The sequence below is a fragment of the Stenella coeruleoalba genome (assembly GCF_951394435.1).
Source record: "Stenella coeruleoalba genome assembly, chromosome: 12".
In the NCBI taxonomy this organism is placed as follows: Eukaryota; Metazoa; Chordata; class Mammalia; order Artiodactyla; family Delphinidae; genus Stenella; species Stenella coeruleoalba.
In genome coordinates, this window is record NC_137158.1 from 76,477,854 (window position 1) to 76,504,246 (window position 26,393).

At 44.6% G+C, this 26,393-nt stretch overlaps 1 protein-coding gene across 4 annotated transcripts in view; it reads left to right on the forward strand.

Annotated features, from left to right (window-relative positions):
* Positions 1-20,921, forward strand: part of ESR1 (estrogen receptor 1) — a 393,643-nt gene extending 372,722 nt beyond the window's left edge. For all 4 annotated transcript variants that reach the window (XM_079939174.1, XM_079939176.1, XM_079939177.1 and 1 more), the window contains 2 exons: positions 13,748-13,931; positions 18,095-20,921. In XM_079939174.1, coding sequence (XP_079795300.1) covers positions 13,748-13,931; positions 18,095-18,329 — 419 coding nt within the window. In that variant the 3' untranslated portion in view covers positions 18,330-20,921. The remainder of the gene's footprint in view (positions 1-13,747; positions 13,932-18,094) is intronic.
* Positions 20,922-26,393: the final 5,472 nt, after the last annotated feature.

The window sequence follows — 26,393 nt, forward strand, 5'->3', positions numbered from 1 at the left end:
TACATACAAAACCAAAACAAATTCACAAATTAAATACAGACTGAAAGGCAAACTGGTAATAATGTTTTGGCAGAAACTGAGTTGCTTTTTGCAGCCTGCTGGGGCAGATCTCTGTCTGCTAGTCTACCGAGCCTCTTGTGAGGACCCTGTTCTCCCCCCTTGTCTGTGTTCAAAAGGATGGCAAAAGCTTTGCTTCTGTAGCACCCTGTTTTGGCAAGAACACGTCATTTATGTATTTTGTTTGCTTCTGCATTTATTTTTCTGAGATACTTAAGACATAACTGCTAGACTTGAGGCCATCATGAGCACGGGTGAAAAATATGTAACTTAGGAAACAGTCAAAGATGATATGGATTATTTAGATGGGTCCATCTCAATACTCCACACATTTCCATCCTCTGGGGGTCTCTGAAAAAAGTCTGTTGCGGGGACCCTTCCCAGAGATTCCAATATCGTTAACCGTGAATATCGGTATTTGTTTAAAGCTCCCACCAAGACTTCAGTCTCACCAGGACTGAGAACTCTTGATCTAACTGACATAGAACATTCCGAAATTAATGTCTTAATGATATTGTTTAGAATATCGTTAAGATAAAAGCGCACAATTTTAAAAGGCCAGGAGACAGTTTAAGGACCTTTGAGAATCCTCTTTTAATTCTCAGTAATGTGGGGAAATTAGTTTGAACACTACTGCTGTAGGTGATGAAATGTCTGCTAAGTTAAACTAGTTCTCTAGTACATTATAAAGTGAACCATTCTGCAAACTGTGGGGAAAAACTGCTGGTGCTCAGAAAGAACATTGCCCAGCACTGGGGACAGGAAATGGAGGCCTGTCTTTCACCCATTGGCTTGGGCAGGGGACACAGGCAATTAACAGATCATGTCAATGTCATGAGATAAGAGAATGTCATGATGAAGGGAAGCAGAGTGTCCGCAGAGATGGACAGCAGGGTCCTTACCTGAGCACCGATGCTTCAACTGAGTCATTAGGGTGAGTTGGACTTGGCTGGAGTCAGAAGGCAAGAGGGAACGTTCTGGCTCCACCATTAAACTAACAGGGTCTCATCAAGCCACTGGACCACTCTTCACTGGTCTCCTCAACTATAAAATAGAAATGATAATTCTAAACTGTCCTGTTAACCCAAAGGTTTGTCATGACATAACAAGATAACTTAAAAATATGAGCTAATATCATCATTACTATTATAATCTGTTGTTTTTTTAGGGGGAAAATATTATGTGATCTAATATCCTGCAGAGACTTTGGTGTCACGATCTCCCTGTTCTAATCATAGGACAAGAATTACACTCAGGCCCTATATTTGGAAGGGCCATAGATGCCCTCTCTCTGCCCTCATGCCTGGCACATTGAACTATAAACCTAAATGTGTGTTGACACTTGAACTGAAGAAGACCATGAGAAAACAGCAACACAATCCCATTCATTTCTTGAGCTCAGAAGTGAAATAACATATTGCTTTTTAATGGGGTTTTCCTTTCCTGCATGATACTCAGTGAACAAGTAAAAGCCGTGTTGGAATATGTTTGCTTCCTGAAACATTTAAATGGAAAGTCAGACTGTCAAGTTTTCAGTCTAAACCAAACACCCCTACACTTAGCTGGAAGACCTACTTCTGGGCCTAGCCTTTCATGTGTGGGCCCACGGCTACATCTGACTGCTTCTCTTGGGTTGAAAGAAAGGTGGAAAAACAAACTCCCTGCCTCTCCCATGGGGTCCTGGTCCTTGAGCACCACATCAGCCTCAGACTCCTTCAGCACTTTCCCCCAGGGGGTACGGCTACTTTTGTATGTTGAGGTAGCTTGAGGTTGCCTCGGTTCTATTTCCTCTGAGTTTTTACTTTATATCTACTTTTTAGGTTTTGTTTTTCTCTGGCATATAAGACAGACAGCAACACCCCCGCTGAACTGAGTGATGTCCATGCATTTATGTTAGCTTCACTACCATTTATTGAGCATGTACTACTTTTCCAGGCATTAAATGCTGGAAAGGAAAAGTTGCCTTTAGTTGCCTCATCTGTAAAATGGGAGGTGGTAGTAGTTCCTACATACTAGTTTGCATAAAGTGAGCCATGTGGACTGCTCCCTGGACCCTCGGGATGCTCCATCAAAGTGACCCCCTGGTCATACCAGTAGTGATTACAGTAGCAGTGATTAGTGAGGCAGTTTCGACCTCAGGGACGGCACGATCTTAAGATAAAGACAGATATAAAAAGAGAATTGTTCTTTTTTTTTAATAGATCTTTATTGGATTATAATTGCTTCACAATACTGTGTTAGTTTCTGTTGTACACCAAAGTGAATCAGCCATATGCATACATATGTCCCCATATCCCCTCCCTCTTGCGTCTCCCTCCCACCCTCCCTATCCCACCCCTCTAGGTGGTCACAAAGCACCGAGCTGATCTCCCTGTGCTATGTGGCTGCTTCCCACTAGCTATCTGTTTTACCTTTGGTAGCGTATATATGTCGATGCTGCTCTCACTTCGCCCCAGTTTCCCCCTCCCACCCCGTGTCCTCAAGTCCATTCTCTATGTCTATCTCTTTATTCCTGCCCTGCAACTAGAATCATCAGTACCTTATTTTTTTTTAGATTCCATATATATGCGTTAGAATACGGTATATGTTTTTCTCTTTCTGACTTCAGAACTGTTCTTTTTAAAAATGAAATTATGATTACAAAAAATATGTTAAATTTAGATAATTTTAGAATAACAAAATGTATAATTAAGGAAATAACCACGTGAGGTTAACCAACCATGTGGACGTTCTGATGGCTCTTACTGCAATAGAGGATAAGGGTTAAGAGCAAGGGACTCTAGTTCCAAGTTCAAATCCCCTTTCTGCTATTTAGTAGTATGACTTTGGACAAGTTACTTAAACGCTTTGGGCTCCTATTCCCTGGTCCGTGAAATGGCGAGCTTAATAGTGCCTACCTGTTAATACAGGTTAACTTTTACAATACAGTGCCTACTTTAGACTAACACTTAATTTGTGTTCAAAACTGTTTTCTTTTCGTACTGTGTGTATATATATTCATCTTTAGGTTTACCCATGTTAATTAGGATCATACACATGTACTCTCTTTAAAAATAAGATTTTAGGGAATTCCCTGGCTGTCCTGTGGTTAGGACTCTGAGCTTTCACTGCCAAGGGTGCAGTTTCAATCACTGGTCGGGGAGCTAGGATCCCGCAAGCCGCACGGCCAAAAATAAAAAATAAAAATAAATAAATTAACAAAAATAAGACTTTAAATGGCTGCTATAATCATTCATGAAGATATAAGATCATTTATTTAACGAATCTGATATCGTTAAACACAAGTGACTTCTCGCTTTTGTTATTATAAACAACGCTTCTTTTGCGTTTTTATAATTGTCTTTTGCCTGCTTGCGATCATTACTTTGGATAATGTTTCGCGAAGTGGATTTGCTGGGTGAAAGAGCGTAAGTATCATTGTCTCTTGATACATATTGCCTACTGCCCCAGAAAACTTTATCAAATTACACTTTTACATAAATGTAACCTTTTCATGCATGTGGAAGACAGACGTGGGTGCATCCGCCTCAGAGGCAGCGATGCAGACAGCTCCCTGCAGCCCAGCTACTGCCCTCAGCTGTGAAATTCCCAGGCAGGAATTTCTACACAGGACATGTTATAAACATCATATTACAAACATCCCAAGCTCACTCCTTTGGAAGCAAATTATCGCTTCAGAGAATGTTGTTTATTTTATTACCTATTATCTATATAGGCGCTTATTATGTCATTTTTAAATTTTATGACTTGCACAGACACTGTGCTGGTGAACTGCTCTTATTCTAAGCAGTCAGGATGCACAGAGGGTTGGCATTTAGTATCTTACCCTCTGCCTTTGGTCCCTTTGCCACTGTTTTTACTGAGGGATATTTATAAAAAGAAAGACAAGAGGTTGAATGGCTGTAAGTGAACCTCCCTTTAAAAACTCATCTCGGGAAGGAGAACCTGCCTCCTCCAAAGATTTCATTTGCTCTGGGTTCTGGGACTTTGTGTGACTGACACGACCTTTCCTTTTTCATCTTGATGGTGAAGCCCTTACTTTTGGTAGAGCGGCTGTTACTCTGAGTGAGATAATATAACCTTCGCGTTCAGTGAAAGCCAAGCACTCAGCACCTTCTAGTAAGACCTTAATGCTCTGCTTCCTTTGCGTTCCAACTTGCCAGTCCTCGTGGGACAAAGCTGATCTTTTCTGTACTTAGATAAGTAGCTCAGGTTACTGATGACATGTCGCAGGTATTTCCAACTAAGAAAAATTTTCTCCGAAGCTTTAGTAACAAATTTGTTAGTTCCCTTTTCTGCCGAAATGGCAAACCTTGAAGAGTTTCAGAAATGCGAACAGGCTTAGGGATGATAGCAATATTATGAAAATAGTAATAAGTAATATCCCTACAGCAAGCTCCTTAGTCCTTGGAATATCCATCACCAGCTCTGTTTCCCTCTCATCAGTCCAGGCATTGACAAAGCTTGTGAAATAATAGAAATGAAAGGCACTGTGATTTTGTATTTTCAATAGCATTTTCTTCTACCAGATTACGAAAGGCATACATGCCTGAGGCAGAGAACTTGGAAAATACAGAAAAGCCACCAAGAAAAATATCTCCCAAGTCATCATAATTTCACTGCACAAAAGTAATCATTGTTAACGTTTTGGTAAATGTTCTTAATTAAAGAGACTCTTAGAAGGTGCCTGGGTCCACCAGCACCTCTTCTCCACACCATCTTGCACCTTGTTTGGAAAATCTGGAGTGCTCCTAAATCATTCCAGGAAAATTATTAGTTTTCTCAAATATCTCTGGAGGCGAGGTTATTGGCGGTCATTTCTAGTTTCTCACAAACCTTGAAGTTAGGAAATTCTTTGTGTAGCCTTTCAGTACTGCCGGGAGTGAGGGGTATTTGGGTGCTCGTTCCAACTCTGCCCTTTATTTACCCACAGGGTGACCTCAGGCAAGTCCAGCCTTGCTGTTCTGTCTGAAGACCCTCCCAGCAGTAGCATCCAATAGCCCCAGTTCCTTAACCTCTCTGAGCCTCTGTTTCCCAACAAGTAAATTAATGACTGGATCAGTAGGGGGCCTTTTCACATTAAAAATTATTTACTTAAAGAATGTCTATATGTATAACTGAGTCACTTTGCTGCACAGCAGAGATCGGCACAACATTGTAAATCAACTAGCCTTCAATTTTAAAAATTAACAAAATTGTTTATTTATATGTAGAATTTATTTTTTAGAGCAGTTTTAGGTTCATAGCAAAGCTGAGGGAAAGGTACAGAGATTTTCCATGTAACCTGCCCCCCTCCACGCCACCCCCAGTCTCCCTCATTATCAAAATCCCACACCAGAGAGGTATATTTGTTAGAATCGATGAACTTAACGTTTAGATATCTTTATCACCTAAAGTTTATAGTTTACATTAAGGGTCACTCTTGATGTTGTACATTCTATGGGTTTTAAAAACTGTGAAATGACATGTATCCATCAGTATAGTATGTACAGAGGAGTTTCCACTCTGTATGTTATTTAGGACATTCTGCCCTAAAAATCCTTTGTGGTCTGACTATTCAACCCACCCATTTCCCTAACCCCTGAAAACCACTGGTATTTTTTTTTACTGTCTTCTTAGTTTTGTCTTTTCTAGAATGTCATGTAGTTGGAAACATATATTATGTAGTCTTTTCAGATTGGCTCCTTTCAGTCAGTAATATGAATTTAAGATTTTTCCATGTCTTCTGATGGCTTGATAGCTCGTTTCTTTTTTCCTTTTTTTTTTTGGCTGCATTGGGTCTTCGTTGCTGTGAGCGGGCTTTCTCTAGTTGTGGTGAGTGGGGCCTACCCTTTGTGGCAGTGCATGGGCTTCTCATTGCGGTGGCTTCTCTTGTTGTGGAGCACAGGCTCTCGGTGCGCTGGCGTCAGTAGTTGCAGCATGCGGGCTTCAGAAGTTGTGGCGTCATTTCTTCCTAGCACTGAATAATATTCCATTGTCTGGAGGTACCAGAGTTTATCCATTCACCTACTATAGGACATCTTGCCTCCAAGTTTTGGCAATTATGATTAATGGTGCTATAAGTATCCATGTGCAGGTTTTTGTGTGGACATAAATGTTCAACTCATTTGGGTAAATACCAAGGAGCATGATTGCTGGCTTATATAGAAAGGGTATGTTTAGTTTTGTAAAAGTCTGCCGAACTGTCTTCCAAAGTGGCTACACCATTTTTCATTTCTACCGGCAATGAGTGAGAGTTCCTGTTGCTCCACATCCTTGCCAGCATTTGCTGATGTCAGTGTTTTAGATTTCGGCCATTTTAATAGACGTGTAGCAGTATCTCATTGTTGTTCCAGTTTTCAGTTCTCTACTGACATATGATGTGAAGCATCTTTTCATATACTTATTTTCCATTTCTATATCTTCTTCGGTGAGGTGTCAGGTCTTTTGCCCATTTTTTAATCGGGTTGTTGGTTTTCTTTTTGTTGAGTTTCAAGTTCTTTGAATATTTTGCTAAGAGTTCTTTAGCAAAGGTGTCTTTTGCAAATATTTTCTCCCAGTCTGTGGCTTGACTTTGCATCGTCCCGAGATCAGTGCTTTTGAAATCTTCTGCTAGAGCCTCATGTTTCAGAAGGTGCCTCTGGTCACCAGAGGATGGGGACATGAGGCTGAGGAGGGGGGGCTGAGTGAGCAGGCTCCAGTCTCCCCCTCTCCCTTTCTCCCACTTTAATCAGAGAAGTTTGACTTCTTTCAGTTTATAAACTATGTGAATGTTTCACATGAAGTTCACTCTTTTAAAAGAATTTTGATTCTCAGAATGGTTTGAAAAACACTGAACTTAAATCCATAATTCTGGAATTCTGTGTCTCCTTTTTGCAATGTAATACGTCCTTTCCCAAGACTCTATTAAGGAGAAATGAGATAAGCCTGTCACAGTCATGTGATACTTTTTCACCACAATTTTTATCTACTGTAGAGCTCACTTGAAATGATGGAACTGATACGTCTAAAGAATAGGTATCATCTGCATGTCCACTTATCTTTCTGAAATAGTCATTTTGGACACTAATTATCTTTTTCAAAATAATCAGCGAGACTATCAGCCATTTTGCCATTTTGATTTTCTATGTAGGAAAAAGGGGGGAAAAGTGTATATGAATCTTTGTGGTTCTGGAGATAAACATGCAAACCAGCACCAAGAAGGGGTGGACTTTACAGTCACACAAGAAGGTGTCACTTCACAGTGGCCAGCGTTGCTCATCACAGGGTTTTTAAATAGTGCTGTTCAGCTCAGGATGATGTGAACATGTGCATTCAACCAACTATATATTCTTAGGTCGTATGTCATTTTTTCTGGCTTCGCAGTTAATTCAGATGAACGTTTAAGGATGTTTTATAAACATCTGTATTCACACTAACTCAGTTTATTAACTAGGCAGAGGAGGGAGGGGCGTCCGGTTCATTATTTTGTTTATACATTGCCTATTCCACAGAGGATTAGAAATGGCTTACTAAATTTCATGTGATGCAAAGGGAGTAAGGCAGTAATTAACCCAATCTGAAAAAAAGGAAAATAATGTGAAGAAAATAATAAATTCAGGAGTCAGATTAGCACACAGTAGTCCATCTGTACGGTTGCTAGGAGTGGGCCACAAATTTGGCTCTCAGTTTCCTTTGCTGGGCCAAAGCAAAGGGAACACATTCTATTATAAGCTCCACTGGCTTTTAATAAAAATAAAATAAAATAGACTAGTTGTTCCACATAAAATCTCTCCTTTAGGCACATCTCGACAAGGACTATTTCTCACAACCAGCACTCGATAAAGATTATGCAACTGAGAATTCGAGTGTTTTTTTTGTTTTGTTTTGTTTTTGTTTTTGTTTTTGCAGTACGCGGGCCTCTCACTGTTGTGGCCTCTCCCGTTGCGGAGCACAGGCTCCGGACACACAGGCTCAGCGGCCATGGCTCACGGGCCCAGCCGCTCCGCGGCATGTGGGATATTCCCGGACCGGGGCACGAACCCGTGTCCCCTGCATCGGCAGGCGGACTCTCAACCACTGCGCCACCAGGGAAGCCCAGAACTTGAGTGTTTTATTCTCTGGTAAGAAAGTAGGGTGCAGATATTTGAGGTTGCCCGTTAAGGGAAGATCCATATATTTTGATAATCAGCTGGGCAGTTGTTAGGGATAAAGGCCTCCTATGAAAATTGTTAACTGTGTACAGGGTCTGATAGGATGAGCTTGAGCCCTGACCGTTATACTGACAAGAGTGAAGGTCAGGGCTGGGCCAAGGCATTGAGACACAGTAGGATTCATAACGTGGAGCAGGAAGTATTCAAATGCTGTTTCATCTCATGATGTTCCGCATCAGGAGTCTGGTCTCCAACTTGCTGGTTCTGGGTCATTTCCTCCCTGAATGTCTGGCGCAGATATCCAGGTGTGCTTTCTGTACTGCTGCTGTGTAATAAGTTACCCCAAAACTTAATGGCCAAAAGAAGAAAAAAAAGGTTTGGATTCTATTAATCACAGATTTGGATAGAGCACAGAGGGCATGGACTGTTTCTTCTCCACCATGTCTGGGGCCGCAGGTGAGGGTCATCCACTGGGAGTAATTTGATAGTCGTGGGCCAGAGACATCTTAAAGGACTTTATTCCCACGCCGACGATTGATGCTGGCTGTTGGCTGGGACATCAGCTGGAGCTGTCCACTGGGATGCTTATCTGTGGCCTTGGCTTCTTCACTACCTGTTGCACTGTACCCCTTACAAGGCGGTGAGGGCTCCAGAAGCAAGTGTCCCAGATGACAGGCAGAAGCTCTATGCCTTGTATGACAGGCATGTCATACCTTAGAAGCCAGGTGGCGTCACTTCTATTCCATTCTTTTGATTGCAAGCAAGTTATGGGTCCACCCAGACTCAAGGGAGGGCCATAACCCGCACATCTCCATGACAGGTCTGCCAAGATCATGTCATAGAGACACATGTCGGATGGGAGATACTGTTGTGATCATTTTTGGAAAATAAATCTGCCCCAACCTGTGTAAAGAGCCACTCCCTGCTCTGCACTGTTGCTCCGTTGTCTTTGAAATGCCAGGTGAGAAAAGGTGAGATGCAGGGAAACAAACTCAGCCAGAATGTTTTAACCTGCCTTTTCTGGGAAAAAAGTGAAACCCTCAAGGCCTCCTGAGACCAGGCTAGCTCACCTGCACTAGGAGTTCCGCGTGGAACCTTGTGAACAAACCCCTTCGTATTAGATGCGCTGCACGTTTTCCATCACGTGTCTCTTCAGACTGTCTTCTTGACCTCAGAAAGGTAGTAATTGACTGAAGAATAGGAAAATCAGAACCCTGGCTGTTTCTTAATATATTACAGACATAATTAACAAAAAGAAGGCTCCTGGGCTTCCCTGGTGGCGCAGTGGTTTAGAGTCCGCCTGCCGATGCACGGGACGCAGGTTCGTGCCCCGGTCCGGGAGGATCCCACATGCCGAGGAGCGGCTGGGCCCGTGAGCCATGGCCACTGAGCCTGAGCGTCCGGGGCCTGTGCTCCGCAACGGGAGAGGCCCCAACAGTGAGAGGCCCGCGTACCGCAAAAAAAAAAAAAAAATCCTTCATTGTTTGGGACTGTCCCGCGCATTGTAGGACATCCGGCTCAGCCCTTCCCACTAAGTGGCTTCAGCGGCCACGAGCTGTCCACCACCCCACCAGGACCAGCAACCCCAGGAGGAGAAGCCGCAGTCAGAGGTGAAGGCTAAAACGGACGCAGTGCTCATGAAACTCAGCCTTGAAGGCAGTTATGAGCGCACACCGTCTGGCTGTGGAAGCCATTCCCAGCGGCCCACCTTCCCGGCTGACCTGCCGATGAATCCCCGGGTCGTCCGTGAGCCAGATCCAGAAAGCAGCTCTTTTTTACTCCAGCTGAGCGGCAGCTTTCTGGCCTAGACCACTTACAGCCGTGGGTTTGAGGAGTTTTCTTCACTCTCTTTTTCCTTTGAGTCATTCCCTCTGCTTTTCTGGTCAAGCTGCTATAGATGGAATGACTGTCCCAGGGTCCGTTGTCACATTCTTCCTTCTGGAAAAGACAAAAAAGAAAATGGCCTTACTTGAAACTTTGTCCTCAAGCATCTGGTGAGCCTCAGCCTTCCCCACTTCTCCGGGAGCAGTGAGGTGTGCCCCTCAGTGGAGCTCAGTGGCCGGGCGAGCAGGACCCTGGGCTGTGCTACTGTTTCCTCTGGACACAGTCACATGCACACATGCACTACCGGGTCCATATCTGCATTCTTCCAGCCTCCAGAAGACTCCATCATCTGGAGAAGTGATGAGGGGTAGTAAGGGTGTTCCTGTGGGATGGAGCAAAAAGGAGGAAAGAAGGAAGAGAGTGTCCAAGCAGAGAAAGAGAAGGAGGGAGAGAGCAAGGGCAACGGTCACTGAGAGCCAGAGAGGGAGAGAGGCTGACATCTCATGTCTATGGGGGGCCCATGCAGTCCCGTTCCCCGTTCTTTTCTGCCACCCGCTTTCTCCATAGGCTCTTCCTAAAAGCTCCCAATGTTGGCTGCAAGATTCAGAATATGTAGAGGCTCAGATCTGCCAACAGCACTTCAAGACTGGATAATGACATACAAATTGTTTTTTTCCATCTTTGGGATTTGGAGCAGCCTGGGGAGTTGCAAAAGCCTGCCTTGTTGTAAGACTCTTTCTGAAGGCTCGCACTGTCTGATCACTGGCTCCGTGCTGCTGGGAACACTGGCGCAGCTGTCCAGGGTGGCAGGGACCACCTGGGATATGGAAATTACCGGGAACACTGTTTGGCTTTTGCCAGAGCACCTGAAGCATTCTGGGAATTCGGATTTCTGTTGTTTCTCTCCACCGGCCCCTTAGGGGCAAAAGGCAGCAAACACGGACCACATGTTTTGCCAGAAAAGCCCCAAAGGAAGATGGCTGCAGTTGTCAATTATTGGCATTTCTACAGGACTGTATATTTATTTCGAAGTATATTTGCACGGCTAGGAAGCATCTCGCAAGGATGAGATGATAAGCTGTGTCGGTGCCAAAACAGGACTAGAAAAACAGGCTTGTTCTGAGAGTGGCTTGCATCCCGAGAGACAGTGTGGAGACAATCCTTCCTCCACAGGCAATAGCTGCTCTTAAGACATTAATGCTTAAAAGAAAATAAGGCTTGGAATCCCTATCTCATGACACACCATCCGCACACAGTAGGTTCTCAATGAGAGCATGCGGGAGGGGGGAGCCCACGGGAGGATGGGGAACCAGCGGCACAAGGGAAAACCACACTCCCCAGAGCCTGAGTGCCAAGGCTCTTACCTCCACAGGAGAGGGCAGAATGCAACGCGGGCCCTCAGGACGCCCGTGATTCTGCACAGGGTGCCCTCACCCTGTGCACACACGTAGGTGCCGCTGAGCGTCACCTTCCCACGCGGGGACGTGGAAGCTCCTTGGTTCTGTGGTTTCCATGGACAAGAATGGGATTATTGATGAACGAGGCCAGCATCCTGGGTGGTAACAAAAAAGGAATTTGGTAGAAAACACAACATCCAAGTTGGATTAACTCAGTTCTGTGGCCTGGGCAGGTTCCCAGGACATCCAGCCAGACGCAGGGCCTCTGAGAGACGCAAGGCTAGAATGTGTGTGATGACGTGAGGGCAGGGAGTGGCATGGCCGTGGGGCTCTGGAGAGGCCGCCCCTGACCCCCCCAGCCCACTGGCATACACCTCCCTTGCCATCCGTTACCTCCTGGCCAACACCAAGGCCACTAGACATTTGCCCATTTTTCTAGTGGACACAGTCTTTATCAGAAGCCCACGTGGAACATAAGTAATCCAGCAATTTCTTTCTTATCCCACTGCCTGTCCGCTGCTTACTCATTCTGTGCTCAATTTCCTCTGTATCAGAGTGCCTCTGGGTATCAAAACTACATTATTCTATTCTACTGCCTGTAAGCCCAGAGCCCGACCATTCTGGTTCTGCTGTTGTTGTATTTGTTTTAAATATTAGCCCTTTTCCATTCCAGGCAATTACAACTGTATTTACTGTAAGTTTCTCTGTGTGGGTGTTTTCCCCATTCCTGACCTACAGGCTGCTGTGTGAGCAGTAACTCGTCACTGCGTTACAAGTACCAAGTCGGGGATTCATAAACTTGGGGGCCTTTAACTTGAAAATACCAGTGAGGATGGGGGGAGGGGAGGAGAAGAAATATACTTATGGGTGGGCCAATGGGCTCATAAGACCAAAAAAAAATGTTGCTAAATAGACGTATATCTTGAGAAAAATACCGCGTCATCTGCGCCCTGCGAGATGATGCATTTGGGTAGGATGAGCTGATTTCTGCAGTGTTTACTTGATAGAACAGCCATCGTTGTGGTCCCGAGACAAGAATACCCCATCCTGCCCTCCTTTTGCTTTCAGTACTTCTCACCTCTTAATCATTCACCTTCCTCTGCTCCTTGGGCTGAGCTCACAACTTAAGTCAAAGAGTCAGGATTCTTTCAGTTGCAAGTGACAGAAACCGAACTAACACTATCTTAAGCAAACAGGGGATTTATGGATTCATGTGTTAGAAAGGACATTATGGAAGCTCTAAGGTCAAATGAAAAAAGTAAGAACCAGGACCTTATGACAGGAACCAGGATTTCTCCCTTCCCTCCCCTCCCCCCTCCTGCCTCCCCCGCGTAACTATCACCTCTGCTGGTCGTCGCTGGGCTCCATTCTGCAGGGGGAGCTCCACGTACCTGGAAGATGGCGCTTACAAGTCCCACATTCTCATACTCCCAGTGCCTCCACCCTAGAGGAAGGAACTTCCGCCCACAACTTCCATATACAAACTCAGAAAAAGCTTTGATTGTCTATCTCAGGGCTAATATTATCCAAAAGGATAGAGTGACCTGATTGTCTAATTTCAGCCTTGAGTCTACCTGTGGCCCCGAGAGCAGGATTTATTACCAGAAAAAAGGCAAGAGCGGAAAAAAAAAAAAAAAACCATGCCTGGCAGTGAAATACAGCAGTTCCCGGGGTCCTCTCTACCCTCGCATCATAAACCTTTCAGCTGAGGATGAAAAGTACGAAGGCCCCACAGCTGACCTGAACTGTAACAGCAAATTAAAAATTGCCTGTCAGTCACTTAGCAAATCACTTTTGCTCTCTCTGTGCACCTCACCGAGAGGTCACGTGTCTCTAACTTAGCGTCTCCGTTATAAAACCGGATGTGGAGTCAGCGCACTGGCTCGTTCTCAACTCTGCTCCATTCTGTCGAGTTTGCTCAGCAGGTTAATGCAGCTCTCTGCCCTCCGCTTTCTTCATGTGAAAAGGAACAATAATGCCTCCTTCGTGGAGCTGTCATCAGCGTTAACAGGATAGCGTTGGTGACAGGCGTGTCAGAGGAGAGGTGGCTGGTGTCAACCACCATGGCCCCAAGGTGAACAGTGCCTTTCCAGGGAATCTTGATGACAAATCCTGGAAACTGGCTCCCACACAGGGGGCCACATGAGTTTCCTAAACGTGTGCTCTCACACACGTATATTCCTAAGGAATTTTGCAAGGTTGCCTGGACCGAATAGATCCCGAACTTCCCCGTTGCCGGGCGGGGGCGGGGTGGGGGGAGGGGCAGTGGCTCAGTCTTAACGTCCCACGCACATGCCCAGCTTCCCGGACCTCATCCTCTTTGAGTTTCTCTCTCTCACTCTCTCTCTGCACATTCAGGAGTGTACACATTTCTGTCCAGCACCCTGAAGTCTCTGGAAGAGAAGGACCATATCCACCGTGTCCTGGACAAGATCACAGATACCTTGATCCATCTGATGGCCAAAGCGGGCCTGACTCTGCAGCAACAGCACCGGCGTCTGGCCCAGCTCCTCCTCATCCTCTCTCACATCAGGCACATGAGGTGAGGCGTCCTTGGGTTTCCCATGGGAGAGACGTAAAGCAGTCAAGCCCCCAACAATATGCTACGGCTGGCCCAGGAAGGGCTGACGTCTGAGAACAGATAACACACTCGGGACGGTTCCCGGCACATAGCATAAAGGCTGTGGGAGGATAGCAGAGGGAGGCAGTAACTCAGTCTGGGGTGTGGGCGGGTGTCAGAGAAGCCTGCAGAGAGGAGATGATACTTTCGCTCAGTTTGGCGCATGCGCAAGATCCTAAGCCGGGGAAGAGTGTGCCACGTGCGGCTCAGGGGAGGAGGGTCCCGTCTGGTTGTTCACTCGGCCCCAGCCAATCAGGGGAAGTCCGCGAGCACACTCGTCCTCGGAAAGCACTGCGCACATCCATTACTGTTCCTGTGTCGCACTCTCCTTACTTAACAAGTGGAAATTCTAAATGAGAGACTCTGGGTCCAAACACCTTGTGGATGGTCAACGTTGACTCCTCCATCCCTCTCAATCCATTCTTGTCACCCCCGTTGCCATTACCCTCGCCCAAGCCACCATCATCTCCTCCTGGATTTCTGCCCCAGCTGCCTAACCTGTCTCCCTGTCTTCAACTCAGAGCCTTTCTAATCCATTCTCCACGGTAGAGCCAGTGTGATCATTCTGATACCAAATCTTATCACATTGCTTTCCTACTTAAAGCCTTGAAATGGCTTCCCATTGCTTTTAGATGAAAGTATAAATCCATTTATTTTGCTTATATTCCTTCTTATGCTCTAGCCTTACTTAACTTTCAGGACTTTCTGGTAGCCTGGGCTGTAGCCCTAATCAGCTGTTCTCTGAGTCAAGGGGGACTTCCGCTGCAGGCTGCAGATGGGCTGTGCAGCTGTTTCCCTCCGCTGGGCTCACACACACATCTGCGGGTCAGCTGATGGAAGCAGGGCACAGCTGGGAGACTCTGCATCTAGCTGCAGGCCTGAAGGTTGGCCAGGTAACTACCCCGTGTGCCTCTTGCCCTCCTTGTAGCCCAGGAGAGCTGGGACATGTTCTCATATTGATGGCAGAGGCACAAGAAAGTGAGTCTGTTTGGAGAAGTGCATTTTAATCTTTTAGTTAAGTCATGTCCACGAACATTCCATTGGCCAAGCAAGTCACATGATACAGCCCAAAGTCAAGGATCATGGACACATGGCACAGAGAGTGAATCTTCCTGAACAGTAAGCTAATCTATCATAGCTTAGATGTGACTCCTTGCAGGAAGCATCTCCTGACCCTTAACACCTAGGTGAGATTTATACCCTGTCCTTCCTCATTGTTACTGCTCATTTTTTATCTTTCAGCACCATTAGACTGTAAACTCTGTGAGGCAGTTATCACAACCCATTTTGCTTACTCTGTGTACCCAGCACCACCTAGCATAGGGCTTGGCACGTAATAACTACTCAATAAATATTTTCTATAGAAGGACGATAGCAGAGGAAATAGAGTCTTTCTGTGCCAGAAGGTAAAAGTGGCCTTGTTTCCATTCTAAATGGCTGGCCAGAGGCTTAGTGGGTACCATTCCCGTGAACAGAACCCAGCCTGCAGGGAAGAGATGAAGAAAGTATCGGATTCTTTACTCCAGAAAGGCCACAACAGTGAGGTGAAGTGATGACACTCCTGCATGATGAAGTCTCTATGACCTTGGGCTTACACCAGAACCCCAGGAATGAAAAAGAGATTCTGTTTCTTAGTGGCTATGAGGGAAGGGCCAAGGTGTCTAGAAAGAGTTCGATTAATTTTTAAGGGGTCTTCAGACCTTGAGACTGAGCCAAATGGCAAGAAGTTCATCCCATCAAAGTCCCAGGTGCCTCCTTTTCTGGAGATAACTTTGCCAACTGTTAGCTTCTTGAGAAAATAAATGTATCTTTCGTTCTTTGTATGTCCCACAGTGCCGTATATGAAGTCTTACATGTCGTATATGCTCACAACATTATTACTGAGTGAATGAGTGAATAAATGAATGAATGAACAAATTACCTGAGGTTTTTCCTATGAATTTGAAATTCACAAATGATGGCTTTCACTTGCCAAAGTTGGGGAGAAAGTGACTGCAGTCTCTGTTCTTAGGGAGTCCCCAAGAATCCCTGTGTCACAGATGAAGGCCTCACATTGGCCAAGTTGAGTAGGTGACTGCATTTGGAGTACACATTTTCAGTCCTTTCCCATCCATTTCTTTTGATGAATATTACACATAGGGAAGAGGGGGATAGATCAGAATAACATAATCCCCTACCAAATTTCCTGACCGAGAGAGTAACCTTCCCCTTGAAGAAAATGTATTAGCTCTACTCCAAGCTAGGAATTTCACTGACGTAGAAACCATGTATCACAGATGAAGGTTTTTCTTTTGTTGGTAGGAATTGCTGGATTTTCAAATCCATTAACTGCTTGTCAGCATTAGCCAGCCTAATTAGTTAATACCAAGTATATTTGCACTGCACATACAGGCCTTGCTAGTTTTACTGGCAACACATGGCCGAGGGCCACGGTGGCGAGAGTTCCTGTTTGAATTGTGGGACGAGCTGGAGAGAAGTTGCTATTCTATTGCAAGCTTTGAGCTTTCTCTCTCTCACTCTCTCACACACAAACACACCCACATACCAACAACAATATTATGGTGCCTCATTACAGCCAATCTGAATCACGGAACTCTGTTGTGTTAAACTTGGCCCCAGCCATATGTTGTTATTCAGAGCATTTAACACCAGATTTCATCAGATGGTAAATGTGATTCATTAGGTTGCAAGAGGAAGACGGTGTCAGATCCAGGGGCATTCAACTTGAACAGCATTTTAAATTAAAACAAAAACAAGAAAACAAAATCCTACTGGAAAACGTAATTTAGGTGGTTGTGTCATATGGCCCGAATCACTTTGATGCTATGTTTCCATGGCGCGTCTCCAGCTAGGGCTGACTTTCCCTACTGAAAATGCAAATATTTTTTAGGATGTTCTTGGTCTGTCTACTCATGATCCATGATTCTTTTTAAAGAAATGTCAATCTAGAGAATAGTTGTTTTTTTTTTTTTTTTCCTGGTGGTAGTGTTGTGGGGACAGAGCAGAGATGTAGCTGGTGGAGGACGGGGCTGGGGGTCGGGGGAAGAGCGGTAAGAGGAGAAGCACCATTTACATGCATTTCCCTGGGTCCATCCAGCCCATATTTTCTGAGCATTTACCAGTGCTTGCCACTGTTGGAGACCTACGGGATGGACGAATTGCAGCCCCTCACTGAACTTGCACAGTGTGTGTTGGGATGTGGGTTGGCAGTGTGTGTGTGTGTGTGTGTGTGTGTGCACATGCTTATGGAACAAGAATAAACATACATACAAGACATACATTCATAGGAGAAGGTCAGGTTGTCGTAGTGCTGGGAGAAAAACAGTAACATGAAAGCCAACGGCTAAACCTGCAGGGTCTTGAGCCGAATGCCACTGGGGTCGTGGAAGGCCTTTCAGAGCAGGTGGCATTCGAAGATCTGGGGGAAGTTCATGCAGGTGGGGGGACAGCAAGGGCAGATACCCTGAGCCTGGAAGTCTTGCTTTGTTTCTTTAGGGCCAGCATGAAAACTAGGGTGGTTAAAGGGAGTGGGTTAGGGAGAGGGGCAGGACAAGCCGTGTCAGTTGGACCTTGCATAGCACGGACAGAAATTTAGATTTTATTCTGAGTTACACGGGAAGCAACTGAACAGTTTGAAGCAAGGGAACTTCTTGAACGGTTTATTGCACGTTTAAAAAGCTCTTTCCTGGAAATCTAAAAAAGAGGGGATATATGTATACGTAACTGATTCACTTTGCTGTACAGCAGAAACTAACACAGCATTGTAAAGCAACTATACTCCAAGAAAAATTAATAAAAACTAAAGTAAAATAACAATTTAAAATTTAATTAATTAATTAAATTAAAAAATAAAAACTCTTTCCTACCTGGTAGCCTATCTCATCTGTTCTCTTTTTAGATGTAATTGTGATAGAGGGAAAGAAATTTACCTGCATAGTAAATCCTAAACTGGCTCTTTAAATAGGAAGAAAGGTTGGCATATCAGTGTCGCTGGGGTTTTTCTCACTTGCCCTTCCTCGGCATTTCAGCAGTCCTGGATCTGGGGATGGTCTAAAGTGGTCCTGTCTGTGTCTTCCCGCCCACAGTAACAAAGGCATGGAGCATCTGTACAGCATGAAGTGCAAGAATGTGGTGCCTCTCTATGACCTGCTGCTGGAGATGCTGGACGCCCACCGCCTGCACGCCCCAGCCAATTTCGGGAGCGCACCCCCGGAGGACGTGAACCAGAGCCAGCTGGCCACCGCCGGCTCAACTTCATCACATTCCTTGCAAACGTATTACATCACCGGGGAGGCAGAGAATTTCCCCACCACAATCTGAGAGCTCCGCGGCTCCCCCAGGGCTCTGAGAATCCCTGTCGCACTTTATCCACATCGTGCATCACTCTAGCCGACTTCTGCCCCTGCACACACTCTGGCATGCACCCAGCGCTGGCTTTCTAATATGGGTGGCCATTCATTTGCTTGCTCGGTTCTAAGTGGCACACCTTCTTTTGGGAACAGCCAAAGGGATTATTCCAGGGCTACTATCTTTGTTAACAGCTCTCTCTCTCTCCCTTTGCTACCTTACTCAGCATGAGGATTCCCTTAGCGTTTCATGACTGAGCTCCGTCTACGAGCTGGGCTCAGATGACTGTGCACTTTAGCTACTTGTGACCCAAGGCCTGGAGAGTGGACATTTCACCTCCGTGAATGTGAAGCACTTTTTAATGGATCTTATTGAAGCGTAAGCCACAGGAAAGAATTGAAAGTGGCTCCTTTAATTGCTGACTTGGAGAAAGCTAGGTCCAGGGTTCATTATAACATCCTCTTGTATTCCTATAGTAACATATCATTTTAGTAAAGTCAGACCTTAAAGCTTCTGCTCTGTTGCATGGCTGTAGCAGAATATCTGGTGACTGTGCACCCACTTCCCCTATAGGAATACAAGATGCACACAGGGAAGGAAGAGCCCCTAACTGTCAACACTTTGTCAACTGAATACACTGCACCTTCAGATTTGCTGAATGCTTTACCATTAGCTTTTGAGAGCACTAGGTATAGGTCATGGGTTCCAATTCTTGCTTCCCATGGACCCATGGAAAACAGCAAGTTGATCCCAGTTAAGTCACCTCCACATACACCAGTTCCTTTGTGAGAGATAAGTTCTTGTTTTTTGTTTTTTTTTCCATTTTCTAAAAGAAAGCCCTTCCCCCCCAGAACTTGCAGTAAATGGGCTTCAGGACCTGTTCTGGTGTGATCTCACTCTTATCAGCAGAGGGCGCTCTGCTCGGCTCTTCCTGGTGTGTAACTTACAAGGTGAATTAGGGGTAGTGCCCAGGCTATGACCAAGGGCAGTTTAAATGAGCAGGCACCCTGGTGACACTTTTAGCCCTGGAGCAGTGGGCTTAATAGTAAACGTGCATGATTCTTGCAGGTACTAGAGACCAAAGAGGAAAGCAGGGCAGAAACTGGATAAAACTGTGAGGCTCGGGGTGGCCCTGCCGCAGGCTGCAGCCACTTAGGAGTGCTACTGGCAGACCCCATACTGCACTGCGGGGCTGCCCTGGGGTCCATGGGGCAGTCCTTCTCTTCCTCATTTCCCCGCATGGCCCAGGTTGGAGGCACACTCTGGGCGGGGGAACAGGGCCAGGACTGGAGAGCTCAGTACTCAGGCTGCCTGGGGCCTGGTCAGACCACACCTGCCCTTGGTTGTTTAGAGCTCATCCAACAATCAGGGTTTGGCCTTGAGGGAAAAACAAACAAACAAACTTCCCTAGAGTCTATTTCATTAACCTTCATAAGCCCAGAGGGCAAGACCAGAATTGGGCCATAGGAATCCTTAAACCTATAGGCTAAACAAGAGAGGCCTACTCCAGCCACAGGGCAGATTTCCCTGGGTCTTTGCTTCTCTAAAGCAATTATGGATTATTTCCCCTTTTCAGCTAAAAAGAAAGTTTGGTTTCCTCTGGTGACCGCATCGTCTGTTAACTCAAACCCCAGTGATAGGCAATGCGTCAGCCAACAACCCAGCCAAACTTCTAGGGCTTCTCTTGGGATGCCTGTTTCAAAAGTGGATTTCATCCATTTCCAATGACCCAATCAGTGATCACCAAAGGACTGGGAACCTGGGAGGGCCAAGAAAAAAAAAACAGTTGTTTTCACAAGTGCATCTAAATTGGGGGGCAATTTTATGTATCAGTATCTGCAGTAAGAATGTTTAGAACATAATTCTTCTGTTGTTTTTGTTTAAGAAGCACCTTATATAGTATAATATATATTTTTTTGAAATTGCAATGCTTGTTTGTCAGACAACTGAATGTAGTAATTCTGTTCTGGATTTAATTTGACTGGGTTAACATTCAAAACCAAGGAAAAATGTTTACTTTTTTTGTATTACTACCTTGTGATGTAGTCATTGATGCCTAAGGCCTGGTGATTATTCATTTAAATGAAGATCACATTTCATATCAACTTTTATATCCACAGTAGACAAAATAGCACTAATCCAGATGCCTATTGTTGGATCCTGAATGATAGACAATCATATGTAGCAGAGATTATGCCTGAAAAGGAAAATTATTCAGGGCAGCTAATTTTGCTTTACCAAAATATAAGTAGTAATATTTTTGGACAGTAGTGAATGGGTCAGTGGGTTCTTTTTAATGTTTATACTTAGATTTTCTTTTAAAAAAAATAAAAACAACAAAAAAAATTCTAGGACTATAGGTGATGTAATACCAGCTAAATCCAAACAATAATCCAGTGAAGGGTTTTACATTATTCATCTGAGATGTTTGTATTCATGTTAAGCTACTACTACGTTTGAAATGGGGCAGAGAACACCAGATGGTTGGTATGTTAGCCCGGGAGTTTCAAGTAATTTTTAAAGTCTCTTCTTATTTCAAGTGCCACTAATGGACAGCTGGTACTTTGCCGCTGACATTACTCTTGGGTGTAGGGAACATGCTGTATTTCCCCCCCCCACTCTGAGACAATTTAAAGTTTGAAAGCCATGGTGGATCGGGGTGGGGTGGGTGGGTGAGGGCAGGGTGGGGACGTGGGTTTAGGAATTTGAAGAATGGGAAATATCGTAATAAGAGTCTTGAAAGTATTTTGAAGCAGATCAATACTGGCGCCTGGGGTATGCACCAGGGTTCAGTATTTCACTTGTGCCCTGCTAACCACAAATAAATAGCTGTATCTGACAGCCATTCAGATATAATGGCAGCTTGAGTTTTAGGGAAGAACTAGTGGCATCTGCAGTACAGTCCAAGGAATACCTAGTGGTCTGTGTTTCTTTTAGCCATTGCCTAGCTCCAGGCTTGCGGTAATGATTCTGCAATGCTGTCATGCAACAATCAGAGAGGCTAGTTCATCCAAAGAGAAGACCCTACGTAGGTTGCAAAATCCAGCCCCTAAGGAAGTGTAGTCGTTGATTAGATTTCCCTATTAACCTTACAACTATGTTTAACCATGCCATATCCTATGCCTTTTGGGGGCTGAACAAATAAGGGACTTACTGATAATTTACTTCTGATCCCATTAAGATGTTCTTGCATTAAAACCTTATACACTGAAATGGCCATTGATTTAGGCCACTGGTTCATGAAACCAATTCCAAATCCCTTCCCAACTCTGAGTTGGACTGTGGATACCGGGAGTGATCACTAGGACCACAGTAATGTCTGATATTCACAGGCAAATTTGCTTCAGGAAGCTGGTTATTGGAAAGACAAACAGAGTCATACATAGCTTCTGAGACAACCGTGATTCTCTTTGGTGCAAGTCTTGGGAGGATGATTCAGATGACACTGCACACCTCCGGGATGAACTCCCTGAACACTTACTCTCAACTGGAGCAAATGACTTTAACTGTGGTCCCAAATATCCACCTTCTCATTAGTGTTATCTCTGTTTCTAACTGCAGTTCCTTTCCATTTGGATTAAAGTGAGTGTGGCCTCTTTCTAAGTCACTTAAAATTGTTTCCTAAGTACCTGCTGCCTCTATTATGGTACTTCAATTTGCACTGTCTTTCAGAGATTCAAGAAAAATTTCTATTTTTTTTTTTTTTTTGCATCCAAATGTGCCTGAACTTTTTAAATATGTAAATGCTGCCATGTTTCAAACCCATCTTCAGTGTGTTTTTACAGAGCTGTGTACCCTGGAAACCACATACAGCCCCATGAGCAGGTGCCTGAGGCACGGACCCCTTTGCATTCACAGAGAGGTCATTGGTCATAGAGACTTGAATTAATAAGTGACATTATGCCAGTTTATGTTCTCTCACAGCTTATAAACAATGCTTTTTGTGCACTACAAGTTCTTCAGTGTAGAGCTCTTGTTTTATGGGGAAAAGCTCAAATGCCGAATTGTGTGTGACGGATTAATATGCCCTTTCGCCGACGCATATACTATTATTGATGTGATTGTTTTGTTGCAGCTTTGCTTTCTTCAATGAAACACACTTGTAAACCTCTTTTGCACCTTAAAGAAAGAATCCAGTGGGATGCTCAAGCACCTTAAACAATTTTCTCTACCTATTTGGTGTTCAAATAAAGACCTAAATGAAAGACGTTTGGTTTTTTTGTCAGCTCCCTTCTCGCTGGTGGTTCAGCACCGGCTGCCCGAGATCAAGGATCAAGGTGGTGACATGCATCTGTAGAGCACAGTGAATTCAGACGATCCGTCTGATGCCAGGCTCCCCTCCAACCCCACCTACCCACCCCCACCCCAACCCAGGCACAGAAGGGAATGTGTGGACCTTAGAATCAGGCAGCCCTGGCCATACTTCTTGCCTCCGGCACATACAAGGTTTATGACCGTTGGTCACGAATTTTCAGAGCCTCGGCTTCCTCATCAACAAAATGGTGATAGCAACACCTAATTCACAGGGCAGTTGTGAAGATTATATGAGGTGCTCATTAAAACAGTAGTTGTTTTCTAATGCTTGATCCCAACCCCTTCTTTGCGGGGAAGAAGAAAGAACGAGTGAATGGATAAATGAATGATCTGAAACTTACATAGTTGCTCGGAAACCTCTCCCCCATCATGCACGTGAAGCAGGAAAGTGGTTCATCCCCACCCCATCCCACCTCTGGTTTCCATTTCACGACTCCCTTCCCTTTGCCGAGAGAGATACCTGCTTATTCTCTTTTCCCCATTTTCTCTGTGATTTAACTGGTGAATTGGCAGTGTGGGGGTGGAGGAGATAATGTGACTAACTGAGAGGCAACATAATTCGCACATAGGCTCTGCAGCTAGATTAGTCAGTTTGAATCCTCATTCTACCATTTATTGTGTGACTTTGGGCAAGGTAATTTCCCTGTGCCTCAATTTCTTCACCTGTAAAGATGGATAATAGTGCCACCTGCCTGGAAGTGTTGCTGTGAAGACTACACGGGTTAATTCACAGAGAGCATTTAAGGACAGCCGCTGGCACTTCTCCCTTTCCTGAGTCCTCTCCAACTGAGTGTCTGCACTCTCTTCATTATTAGGATGAGTTTAGTTTTTTCATTGTTTGAGTCATTTGGTTTCCAAGAAGCTTATTTTGTTTTCTTGTTCTATTATCCCTGCACAAGTTCTTCAGTCCAGATTTTCCTTGGTTTCCTCATATCTAAAATGTAAATAAGAACAATACCCACTTCATAGGGTTATTATGAAGATCAAAAGAGATAAATGTCTCAAGTGCCTGGTATAGCACCTGCCCATAGAAAGCTCTCAATACATGTTAGCCATCATTTTTATAATGGTCATTATGCTCTGTGAGCAGTTACATTGAACGGAATCATTGATAGGATTGAATTTACATTTGCCATTTCGTTATTGCTGCTTTGCACATGTCTCCTGTCTTTTTCATTCCTCTATTCCTCCTTACTGGCCCCTCCTTTGTTTTGGTTAAATAAATATCTTTAGGGTAATATTTTAATTTTTGTTGATTTGTTTTACTATTGTACAATTATTTTCTTAGTGGTTACTCTTACACTATGCATCTTAACCTATCACAGTCTATTTTAGATTAACACTAACTTAAATTTGATACAATAAAATAGAACTCTTTGCTCCAATATAGCTCCATTCTCTACTTCTCCTTCATATTATTAATATTGTCATACATATCTATATATGTTATAAACCCAACAATAAAATGTTATATTTGTTGGCTTACACAACTTTGTATCTTTTACAGAAGACAAGAAGTGAGAAAATATATATATTTATAGACTTTTTAATATTAATCAACATATTTACCATTTTCAGGGCTCTTCGTTTCTTCCTGTGGATTCACATGTCTGGTGTCATTTTTTTCAGTCTGAAGAAATTCTTAGAGTGTTTCTTGTAGGGCAAATCTACTAGCAATGAATTCTCTGTCTCTGGTAATGTATTTATTTCACCTTCTTTTTTTTTTTTTTTTTTTTTTTGCGGTACGCGGGCCTCTCACTGTTGCGGCCTCTCCCGTTGCGGAGCACAGGCTCTGCACGCGCAGGCTCAGTGGCCATGGTTCACGGGCCCAGCCGCTCCACGGCATGTGGGATCTTCCCGGACCGGGGCACGAACCCGCGTCCCCTGCATCGTCAGGCGGACTCTCAACCACTGCGCCACCAGGGAAGCCCTCACCATTTTTGAAACATTTTTCTGGATATAGAATTCTTGGTCATCAGTTTTGCTTTGTTTTGTCTTGAGCACGTATCATCCCACTGCCTTCTGGCCTCCATCGCTTCAAACCTTCAGATGCTCACCTGTATCTGATAAGTCAGCTCTTCTTTGCTACTTTCAAGATTTTCTCTTTATTGCCATTGAACAGCATGACTATGATGTGTTTAAGTGTAGATCTTTCTGTGTGTATCCTACTTAGGATTCACTGAGCTTCTTGGATGTGTAGATTGATGTTTTTCATCAGGTTTGGGAAGTTTTCAGCCGTTATTTTTTCAAATAATTTTTCTCTCTCTTCACCTCTCCCCTCTCCTCTGTGACTCTCATTAAATACAGGTCAGTACATTTGATGTTGTTCCACAGGTTTCTGAGGCTCTGTTCATTTTTCTCTAATCCCTTTTTCCTCTCTCTGCTCTTCAAATTGGGCAATTTCTATTTACCCATCTTCAGGGGAATTGATTTTTTTCGTCTGCCACATCTTGACTCTGAGGTTGAGCTCCTTCAGTGAATTTCAGTTATTGTCCATTTCAGCTCCAGCATAAAACTTGAGTCCTTTTTTCTTATAAATTCGATCTTTTATTGAGAACCCCTATTTGTTGATTCACTGTTGTCATACCTTAACTCTTTAAACATGATCTCTGTTAGATATATTAATGCATTCATAATAGCTGCTTGGAGTCACTGTCAGCTAAATCCAGCATCGGGGGAGACACATAAACAGTTTCTTTTGACCTCTTTAGTCCCTGAGCATAGGTCACATTTTCCAGTTCCTTTGCATATCCCATAATTTTTTTATTGAAAGCTGAATGCTTTAGACACTATGTCATCGCAACTCCAGGTTCAGATCCCCTTAAAGTGGTTTGCTATTGGTGCTGTGTTCCACTGTTGCTTGTTTCTGTGTTTAGTAACTCACCTGGGTTAAAATGGTGAAATTTGTCTCTCCAGCAGTCGTTGGCCTCAGATATTTCTGCTAGGTTCTTAGATTATTCTTCTCATTTTGGTTTTCGAGTCTGACTTCCGAGGAGCTGCCCCTGTGTCTGTATAGCTTCATGATTATCTAATGACTGAACAGACCTTTCCCAGCACCTGGCGCCAGGAGGACTTTTATCCGTGGCTGATGAACCTGCATGTGGACTGGGGAGCACATTTAGTCTTCAGGCTGTTTTCAAGTCTGACCCAGCTTTTTGCCTGCAGGGTCAGACCGGAGTGCGGCGGGAAGCTGGGCACTTTCCAGCCTCTGCTATACATGTCTGCAGCCTCAGCCAGGAAGGCACCTGCTATAACCACAGCAACAACCTGGGGCTATTAGAGCCTCGGTCTTCCCTGCTCATCCACCAAATCAAGTGAGCCACCTGCGACCATGGGTGGGGGATGGGAGAAGCCCCTGCACTCACCCAATGCTCAGCACTTTTTTTTTTTTTTTTTTTGCGGTACACGGGCCTCTCACTGTTGTGGCCTCTCCCGCTGCGGAGCACAGGCTCCGGACGCGCAGGCTCAGCGGCCATGGCTCACGGGCCCAGCCGCTCCGCGGCATGCGGGATCCCCCCGGACCGGGGCACGAACCCGTGTCCCCTGCATCGGCAGGCGGACTCTCAATCACTGCGCCACCAGGGAAGCCCATCTCAGCACTTTTTTAAGAGTAAACATTTCTCATATTGCTGTGTGCCTTTGGCCACTTCGCAGAGTGCTGAAATGGTTGTGTTTGTCAGTTTTGTTCAGCTTTATAGTTGCTTTTTGGAGCAAGGATTTACC